Genomic DNA, 11157 nt, shown 5'->3' with positions numbered 1-11157 from the left:
GAACTCCCTCTTCCTCTGTTTCAAGTCAGCATAGTGGTGCCAGACCTGCTCACCAGTCTGAGGGATACCAGTGGCACTGGTGAGATCATGGGCGAGACTTTCTCAGGTTTCCGCTTTATATTGGAAGTCCTGGTACTGGTTCTGCAGCAGTCTCATGTCATGTTTTTTTTTACCAGGAGACCTACCATGACCTTGGACTCCTGTATGCCCCCAGCGCTGCACCCGGAAGTGCATGCCCTCTCCAATTCCTGCCATACTGCCTACAGTAGAGAGCTACAACCAGTTATGAGCTGTATTCCCGCCTGCAGGGTTTAAATACAGCAGATTGCCCACCCTTTGCCATGATTGGATACTTTTGGAAAGGCTGAGCTAAGCTAAGCTATGGGCAAACCTGCTTAGCTAAAGTTGGCAGTGCTTAAAGGGGCAGGTTCAGCATTGCTTACCAATGGGAAAATCCACTTAGCTGGGCTATCCATTCTTAGTATCCATATGTACACAATGCTTATACCCGGTCAACATAGCTGTGCAATGCTTAGCATTGCATATGTTTTATTATATTGGTCTACCACCTGTATGGGATTGATTCATCATTCATTACATAATATTAGATTTATTTACCTTCCCTGACATCCCCCAATGTGCTGTGATTAATTTATTCTTGTATGACTATACTGTATGGGGTACTTGTGCATGGGGTTTCACTACTTTATTACACTGACACCTCACATCTGGGCCTAATACACTACTCTGGTTTGAGGAAAATCAGTTACTTCTTACATAAATATGCAAAAAATAAAATGTTTAATGTTTACACATACAAAATGGAAATGGCTTTGTTGAGGCGAATTACAAAATGCAAGTTGCATGTTCTAACCACTACATTATTGCACTTATGCTTACACTGGATGTCTATTGCTTTTTAACTTATCGTGCTGTTTCAGCTGGGCTAAGCATAGCTAAGCAATGGGCACACCCATGGAGCTACACTTAAACTTTATTGCATGTATAAAAATATATATATATATATATATATATATATATTTGTTGTGTTTTTTTATTTGCACCCTTCAGAATATCCATGCTAATGCTGAATCTGTTATTCTATCAACTTTCTGCTTTGTGGGACAATTGTCACTTACGGATTTGTCCACATTCCTTACTCTGATGTGTTGGGAGGTGTGCGCTATGTGCTTATGCTAAATCTGTTATTCTATCAACTTTTAGCTTGGTAGGGACTATTGTCCCTTATGGCTTTGACCAGACTTCTTACCCTGATAAGTTGGGGGTGTTTTGAGCATTCTCGCACATTTTAAATTGTTGAATGGCAATTCTGGAGTGCAGGGGGCATATGCATTGTGAGAGCTCTGCTCTCAGACACACCCCCTGTGCTTGTACATGGAACCATGTCCGTTTTACAGCATGGTGGCGTGCCTTAATACATATGCATGGCGTGCTGCCGTGTTGATTAGGAACGGTCCCTGACGTGCAGGAATAACTTATTCCTGCATGGCTGCTTGCTGAATCTGGGGTCTGTCTTTCTTAATAATAATCTTGATGGAATAGACACATGATTAATTCCCCTTTTTAACTAAAATCCTAACAGAATGCTACTTTGATATTGCATGTACTCTTTGCAACCATCTTCCTACTCCTATATCTAGTCTTAGTAAATCAAAGAAGTCCCAGCATATATTGTACAAATCCGAGCAGATATATATTAATATATATAGATGCTTGCATTTTCAGTAATGTATTCTCTGTTCAGCTGAATCCCTGCAGTCCTATAATTTCTTGAATTTAAAGCTAAAGATGCTCATCTCACCTGAGGAATGTCCTGGTGCATGCACCCTTAACCCCTTTAGCACTTACTGTGTGGAGCTATGGATTTACTCTGCTATTCAGAATTCTATAGACTGTAGAGTTCAGGTCTCCAGACATGATCCATGCATACTTGCAATAAAATTTTTTTTCTTCAAAATGTTTTAGTTGTGTTTGCAAAACAATGACCACACAATGTATTTACAACTACAAACTTGAAATATCTTTGATGTTACTCAAAGCCTAAATTATTTCTCTGGGTTATCCATAAATGCCATTTGCTCCTGTTTTGGCCACATCATCAGAGGATGCACGGAAGTGAGGGGCAGAGACCTCATCTATCATTGTGCAGAAAACTAGGAGGTTGTGGATAGTTCTGCAATCAGCAATCCTTCCCTGTTGACCAGCAAGCCTGGTACAATGTCAGCTGTTCTCAGTTTCATTAATAAAGAAACTACCATATGGTCATTATGTTTAACTATTGTGCCTGTAGTGCTTATCTAAGGTCTCATTCTCACATCCCACTGCATGCAGCATGGACTTCTTGTTCTTTCCCTGAGGATTTTCCCACATAGCCTGCCTGTCTGAGAAGAGTGAACATATCTCCTAAATGTCCAGATTTTTGCCTCATATTTTCAGTCTATTCCTCATAAAATGCATGGTTTTCTAGCAATTCATTGAGAACCAAAGTCAATAAATAATGAGAAACGTCTGAGTTTCAGACCTCATATGCTTTTGGAAATGCACGTGAACCCGGCATCTGTTCTTCTAAAGCTTTCTAAGTTTATCAGAGGAATTTTTAATATCTGTTCCTATTAAGGGCATTCCCCCAATTAATTTAGGTCTTGTCCATATTTATTGTGCTATGAGGTTGAGAGGTATGTGAGTGAGCAAGCACTGGCCTCCATCTCATTCCCACCCCCTCCCAGGCTGTTCTTTCATGTCTTGGGGCCAGCAGGTTGCTGGATTATCATAGTACTGTACTCTATGTCAAACAAACAAAGCTAGTCTGATTTTACTTTACAGTTCCTTTAGCAGGAAAAGATGTAGCACTTCAGTTTTAGCTTTTAATGGCTCTGACTGCTTATGTAGTATGTTTTTTTTTCTCCAAACATCTTTATTAAATTTTCACATATGACAAAGGCAATCTCACATTTATATAAATGAAAAACATACAGAATTATACCACTTTAGTTGCAGTTACAGTTTACATCATAGACACCATTGAAAGAACTGTAGTTACAAACATTATACATCACTTACACCATACAGTCATTGTCAGTTAAGCATTATATGGCTCATTCAAATCCTACCTCTTAAACCTAATTCTTGCTCTGCATGTATTGTTCCCACAATTCCCATGTAGTTTGCTCCTTCCCTTTTCTAAACATCCAAATTCCATTTGTTTTATCTCTGTTACTATGTTCACTACTTCTAGTAAAGCTAGTCTAGACTTTGATTTCCGTTTTCTAGTAAAGGCTTTTTTAGCAGCCACCATAATTAGACTCAGGAAGGCTTTGCTATGTCTAGGCAATTCTGATTCTGCAGCATAACAAAAAAATCATCTCCCCAGTCAGTCCAATCTGTTCACCAAGCATCTGTAATAGAGTGGTCTGCAGGAAATCCCTAAAGTCTGCCAGCTCATTACACTCACAAAAAGTATATTACCAGCTACCTCTTTCTTACCTTCATACATCCAACATTTGCCATCCACCTGAGGAAAAATTATTTGGAGTCTTCTTGGGGTATAAAAATACCTATGTAAACACTTCCAGGCAAAGATCCTAAATCTTCTAGACTTTGTTGAATATTTGGTATATGGAGGTGCTTAGGAGAAATGGCAGTAGAATTTTTAACTAGATTGTTTAATGAAATGTTGGAAAGTCAGAGGATGCCTGAGGAGTGGATAAAAAGTGTTTTGGTACCTATCTTTAAGAATAAGGGTGATGTGCAGAGCTGCATTAACTACAGAGGGATGAAATTGATCAGTCACAACTTGAAGTTATGGTAAAGAGTATGGGTAAGGGAGGTGATGATTAGTGATCAGCAGTATGGTTTCATGCCAGGCAAGAGCACTACAGATGCAATGTGTGCTCTGAGACTGTTATTGGAGAAATACAGAGAAGGTCAGAAGGAGTTGCATTGTGTCTTTGTAGACTTGGAGAAAGGATATGACAGGGTGCCTAGAGAAGAGTTGTGGTATTGTATGAGGAAGTCGGGAGTGGCAGAGAAGTATGTAAGAGTGGTGCAGGATATGTACAAGGGTAGTGTGAGAGTGGTGAGGACTGCAGTGGGAGTGACAGATCCGTTTAAGGTGGAGGTGGGATTACATCAAGGATCAGCTCTGAGTCCTTTCTTATTTGCAGTGGTGATGGATGAGATCAGACAGGAAGCCCCGTGGACTATGATGCTTGCAGATGACATTGTGATCTGTAGTGAGAGTAGGAATCAGGTTAAGGAGACTCTGGAGAGGTTGAGATGTGCTCTAGAGAGCAGAGGAATGAAGGTCAGCAGGGCTAAGACAGAATATATGTGTGTAAATGAGAGGGAGGTTAGAGGAATGGTGAGCATGCAGGGAGTAGAGTTGGTAAAGGTGGACGAGTTTAAGTACTTGGGATCAATAGTTCAGAGTAATGGTGAATGTGGAAGAGAGGTGAAGAAGTGAGTACAGGCAGGGTGGAATGGGTGGAGAAGAATGTCAGGAGTGATTTGTGACAGATGGGTACCAGTAAGAGTGAAAGGGAAGGTTTACAAGAGGGTAGTGAGACCAACTATGTTATATGGGTTGGAGACAGTGGCATTGACAAAAAAGCTGGAGTCAGAGCTGGATGTGGCAGAGTTAAAGATGTTAAGATTTGCACTCGGTGTGACTAGGATGGATAGGATTAGGAATCAGTATATTAGAGGGTCAGTTCATGTTGGACAGTTTGGAGACAAGGCAAGAGAGATGAGATTGGGTTGGTTTGGACATGTGCTGAGGAGGGATGATGGGTATATTGGGAAAAAGATGCTAAGGATGGAGCTGCCAGGTAAGAGGAAAAGAGGAAGGCCTAAGATAAGGTTTATGGACGTGGTGAGAGAGGACATGCAGGCGGTTGGTGTGACAGAGCAAGATGCAGAGGATAGGAAGAAATGGAAAGAGATGATCCGCTGTGGCGACCCCTAATGGGAAAAGCCGAAATATGATGATATATATATATATATATATATATATATATATATATATATATATATATATATATATATATATATATATATCCCATATTTGTGTAGTTATGTTGATGCTGTTAATTATATTTCCTTTAGGGACAAGAACAGGATACAGTCAGAAAGCCCATATGGGAAATTAATTTTTTGCTTTTCATTTTAGTGAGTCCTTTCCCTCAGCATATTTATATATATATATATATATATATATATATATATATATATGTTTTGAAATTAAAGCAAAAAGTGAATGCTGTTGTAAATGCTGAATGACAGAAAGCACTGAGCCATGTTATAATTGAGGTAATTGAATTGATTAATTGTTTTTTTTCCTTATTGTGATTTGATAATATGCATTTCAGAGTAATTGTAGCTGGAAAGGAGGAGCACTGGTGATTATATAAAAGGCACAACAAAAGTCAGACCAAATCAGGTTGACTGGGTGGATTCTGAAAGTTATCAAGTAGGCTGCATGAGGAAAGACTGAAGAACTAAATCCAGCCTCAGTGCCTGAATAAAAAGAACATAACTCTTCCAGAGTAACTTACACAGAAGTGTCCAAAATGCATGTAGAAGGTTTCCCTATTTAGTTATTTAATTCATAATTCAGACATTAACATTCATAACTGTTAATTTAACTGATATGCAGTTACTTATAAAAAAATATATAAATCAGTAAGCAGGGAGTGCCATCCGTTCCATTTCCTAGACCAATTCTAAAAAAAAGGAGGTCTTACTGTTTTATATTTTAAGGATACTTCGTTAAATATTTCCATGAATATATTAGATATTAATACCAGCAGTGACAGCAGCACACCACTTGCTAGGAATCATACTGCTTTTCCAGCTTATGAGATCTCTGAAAATTTAACAATTTTACTGGCTACTGTGATGATCTTCACAACTACCACGGACATCTTTGGGAACATACTAGTAGTAATGTCTGTGTTACAAAACAAAAAACTCAGGAATGCTGGTAAGTACATTCTATGAAATTAACTGTTGTTTTGAGTTGGATATGATGTTTTAAAAGATAGAGGTTACATTTGGCACCAAATTCTCCATTTAATTTTGAAATGTTTATGATGCTTTGTTATTTAACAATATTTATGGGATGTATATGATGTACAACACAAATAGTGATGACAGTGGTGTGTACTTTTTAAGATAAAAGCTGCTCAATGAATGTTTCCTACAACTCTTCAACACATTATATGCACCTAGGAGTTAATCAGAGTTAGACTTGCCTTTCTTCTAGGAAAAGACTACAGAAGTTGTTTAGTTGCGACTGGAGTCCTTTCAACATTTATTTCTTTTCATTCTCCTAGGAAACCTATAATGCTTTTTTTTTTTTTTTTTGCCATAAGTCTTACATAGAATAGCATCAGTTTAAATAAACAGACAAATAAGTGAACAGCATGTATTAATCATAACTGTTTAAACATAATTCCACATATTAGAAAAGCAATAAACTACTGAATAAATTAAACATAGAAGAATTTGAATTAATACATATCTTCTGATGCCCACAGACATACACACACACACACACACACACACACACACACACACACACACACACACACACACACACACACACACACACACACACGTAGTTCAGAAATGTGAAATACTGGTGGCATAGAGGAATACATGAACAACATCCCTACAGTTAAACAGTCTCGTACCATTGCATAAGCATCTTGAATTAAAGGATTCAAGAGACATCGAAGTTCCATGTTTCTGAGAAAAAATCCTGTATTTGGATGGTCTGAACATTTAAAACTATAGGTTTTGTATATTATTGTTTGTGAGTATCAATTACAATAACTGTAGTCAATAAAACTGCTATGTAGTCATTAAAACTACATTATAAAACTTGTTATTGTAAATATTGATGGCTTTTCCTCCCTGGGCACTGAAAAAGGTCACCTGTGCCCAAGTGCAACTTCCTGGTAAACAGATGTCAGTAAAATAAATAAAATAAATTAAATTTTTACATTTACTACTTATAAAACTGTAAATTTGTGTATACATCTTTTATTGAGGTCCTGTATTAAGAATCTTTTTCTTTGCTGCATGTGTGCATGTGTGTTATAGCTCTCTCTCTCTCTCTCTCTCTCTGATATATATATATATATATATATATATATATATATATACACACACACACACACACACACACACACACACACACACACACACACACACACAGACACGTATCTATATCTGCATTGATCTATCTAGATGCACTACAAAAATACAAAGACATTACAGTAATGATTAAAAATTGCTTTAACAATCATAGATAATATTCCTGGATTTTATCTCAGGAAAATGGAATTTTACTTTTGTGCAACCAGTGATCAATGTCTCTGAAAATACTGAATTCTCCAAAATATAGATTTGTTGACTATTTATTGAATTGCATTAACATGATTTGTTTTCAATTAACCCCCCCTTAAAATGTATTTTAGTGCTTGCTCTATACATGTGAACCCATAAAAAGGTTTTCAGTGATCAGGTATTCGTTAATAGTCAAAGTTTCAAAGTACAATATACATGTCTTTGCAATATTCACTATACATCATCCGATAATGTAATGAGCATTGTGGTACAAACCATGTATAAATCATGAAAAATCTTGAGATAACAATATTAATTTCATAGGTTTATAGGTAAGCATTAGGCTAGCTGCCCTTGTGGGTCATTTTAAGCCTAGCCATTTTCCCTTTTTGTGCTCAAGATACCCTCTCCCATTTGGATATAGAATGGCTTTATGCTACTCATGGTCAATAATTGTATATAATGCCTAATAAGAATAATGGTGATGATACCATAGATAGTCTGAGGAGATCCATGCATGGGATAAAATATTTAGGAGTTGCATCTGCCCATTAGTAGTACAGAGGGCAGTTTTAGGGAGAATTTTCTGTTTCACATTCATAGATCTAAGTTGTTCTTGAAAATAGACAGTGAAGAACTTTGTTCTATGTCGATGGGGACATTGTTCCATAACAGTGGTATCCTCTGTGAAATATACCTGTCCCTGCAAACCATTCTGTTGATGTTACAGAAGATGTTTAGATCCCTAGATTGAGAATTTTTGATGCCATTTGACTTGCTGAGGTGCAGTAAATCCATCAGTAATGAGACAGAAAATAGCTAGTATGCCAGATACGTCACTCCTTAGCAGTTTGTAGTATAGTGACAGGTCTTTGAGTCATTCCATGTAGAACATATTGTTTAGGCCTTGTATGCTTTTAGCAAGGTATCTCTTAGGGGCATTTCTAAACTTACAGCTACAAACATCAGTGAACTAAGTGTACATTGGGTGCTGAGTGGTTTTCAATCCATGGGCTCCATATCAACATAAACTTTTTTTCAGACTGCACATGTGTACATCTTTTTTTGTATGCATTTTCCTTCTTTTTGATCACTCAAACTGTTGTCATTATAATCCACAAATGCCCATACTCATCAATTACAGCCACTCAACTGCATACACCACAGATGTCTGATTATGATAAAAGTAATGGCAACAGTAAAGTATTCCAACTTGTTTTCTACAAAAATACTCTTGTGTTGCAAATACTGACTGAAGGCTGCATAATTTAATAATGACAGTGAGGGCCAGACATTGTCATCCACAGGCAGACCCTGTTTCCAGCAATTGTAGCCCCAATTGTTACATGGGCATTCTTCACACATCTGGTTACAATAAAGATAAGTAGGATCTGAGCCTCATTTATTATATTTCTAATGCATTATAACTGTTTTCATTTTACTTGGACTGCAGACCTTAGTCTTTTAGTATCAGTCAAAATGTTGAGAGAATTGGGAATTGCTGCAGGATCTGTCTTATATTTTATTTATTAATTTATTATTTATTTATTTGACATTTGTTAACCAGGTTGGTCTGACTGGGTAAGAAGCCCTTTTTCAGCAGAGATCTAAGGAGAAAATATCCAGACATATACAAAAAATAATGCATATACAAGTACAAAATACAAATAAAGAGCTTAACAAAATAACAGAGATGCAAAAGCAACACTAAGATGTATTATCACAAAATGTAAAAACAGTCGCATTCACACAGAGGGTAATACTACAGTTACAACACTGGCAAATAATTAGTTAAGTAGTGGAGTGTTAACTCCCTTCTATATATAAGAACTGAGACAAAATGGTTTAATAATATCCTTTGACAATTGGAGGTTGCAAATATAACATTGTATGAGCAAAGAATAAGGAGAAAATAAGTTGTGGAGGAATAAATAGGTCAGCTAATAGTAATGCAGGGGCAAATCCATGTGTTAAGCATGTAATTTTTTAGAGTTTTTTTTTAATTGAGACTGTGATGGATCTAAGGTCTGTAGGAAGTTTATTCCAGATGCAAGCTACAGAATGACTATACAGAAGTTTACCAATTTGCTTTGTGGGCTTATAGACCAAGGAGATGTTGGTCTGCACTGCAGAGACATCATTTGGGGGTATAGGGAGAGATAAGGATAGAGAGAGTAGGACAGAGGGAAGGATTAGTTAGTAGAGAGTGAGTGAGGTGGAGTTGAGGAAGCAGGAGTTTGTTTTGGACTTCTGGCCATGAAATAATTTTTAGGCCAGTACAGTAATGGGATCGGTAGGGTAGATTGGCAGCAAACCTAGCTATTTTATTATAGGTGGATTCAAGTTTGGCCATGTGATTAGACTGGAGATTGGTGAGAAAAGGTGCAGAGTAGAATAGACTAGGCAGTAGAAAAGCTTGAGCTAGAGAATGTTTTGTGTCCTTCATTAGGTATTTCTTATTCCTATGTAATAGACCTAGTTTTTGGTGTGTGTTTTGATAGCTTGTAGAATATGTGTGTCAAATGTTAGCTGATCGTCAATAATAATGCCAAAGAGTTTAGCATGGGTTTCTACTGAGATAGTAGTATTGTTAAGGGATGAGACTAAGAAGGAGTTTTTACAATGCTGTAGAGATTTAGGGAAGAAGAAGTTTTATTTATTTATTTTTTTTTGGATTAAGTAAGAGTTCATTGTTGGCTATCCATTTTTCCACAGACAGGAGTGAGACTTGGGTAAGGGACAGAAGGTGGGGGAATTTATTGGAGCAAGGTATGATAGTGGAATCATCTGCATTCTGGATTAGAGATGAGTGGGGGCATGATGAATAAAGATTATTTGTAAAGATATTAAATAGGAGGGGCCCTAGTATGGAGCCTTGGAGTATGCCAGTATGGACAGGAAGGAAGGAAGACAAGGCTGATAGCCAGCGGGAAGACTGAAATCTATCAGTAAGGTATCTGGAAAACCAGAGTATAGTAGGTTCAGAGACACGGAGGTTTTTAAGTTTAGATAGAAGCAAATTATGAGAGACAGTGTCGAAAGCTTTTGGTAAATCGAGGAAGAGGGAAGAGAGCAGTTTGTTTTCATCACAAGCTTTGGCAATAGTTTGAGTGAAGGTAATGACAGCAGTGGCAGTGCTATGATGGGGATGAAAACCATGTTGTGTGGGAGCTAGAAGGTTTTCCTGTATAAGATGTTCAAGTATTTGTTCATGTATGCATTTTTCCATTATTTTCGAGAGGGGGGGATAGGATAGCAATGGGACGATAGTTGAAGGGGTCTGTGGAGTTTCCACCTTTATGAAGGGGGATAACATAGAATCTCTTACAAATTTTGGGCACAGTGTTTTCAAGAATGGATCGGTTTATGAGAATGGAAACAGGATAGGCAATGGCATTAGCAGCAATTTTGAGTATTTGTGGGGTAGGTTGTCAGCAGAGGGAGAGCAGGATTTAAGTTTAGAGAGGAGTGATTTGATATATGCAGTGGGAGAGGATTAAGAGAGAAGGTGGGGAAGGGAAGGAGGGAATGGACTCAGAGGAAAGATTTGTATTGTTATGTTTAGTAAGACTGTTGATATAATTGATGAAGAAGGTGTTGAGTAGAATGGCTGTATCAAGATCAGAGCTATCTGGACAGTGAGTAGGTGTAGTAGGCTTGCCAGGGTAAAGAAGCTTATTAATATTGTTCCAAAATATCTTGGAATTAGTGCTAGGATTGTTTAGTGGTTTATAATAGTATTACCTTTTGTCCTTATCAGTATGTTTCTTAGTAATGTTCCTGAGT

General features: G+C 37.4%; 1 protein-coding gene across 1 annotated transcript in view; it reads left to right on the top strand.

Moving 5' to 3' along the window:
• Window positions 1-11157, top strand: part of LOC122808289 (melatonin receptor type 1C-like) — a 160089-nt gene that overhangs the window by 55888 nt on the left and 93044 nt on the right. The window contains exon 3 of the mRNA XM_044079253.1: window positions 5813-6001. Within this exon, the coding sequence (XP_043935188.1) occupies window positions 5813-6001 (189 nt within the window). The remainder of the gene's footprint in view (window positions 1-5812; window positions 6002-11157) is intronic.

The sequence above is a fragment of the Protopterus annectens genome, chromosome 8.part0 (assembly GCF_019279795.1).
Source record: "Protopterus annectens isolate FY-2018-M chromosome 8.part0, PAN1.0, whole genome shotgun sequence".
Classification (NCBI taxonomy): domain Eukaryota; kingdom Metazoa; phylum Chordata; order Ceratodontiformes; family Protopteridae; genus Protopterus; species Protopterus annectens.
Note: the sequence above shows the minus strand (reverse complement) of the source record. Positions and strands in the feature narration are given on the sequence as shown.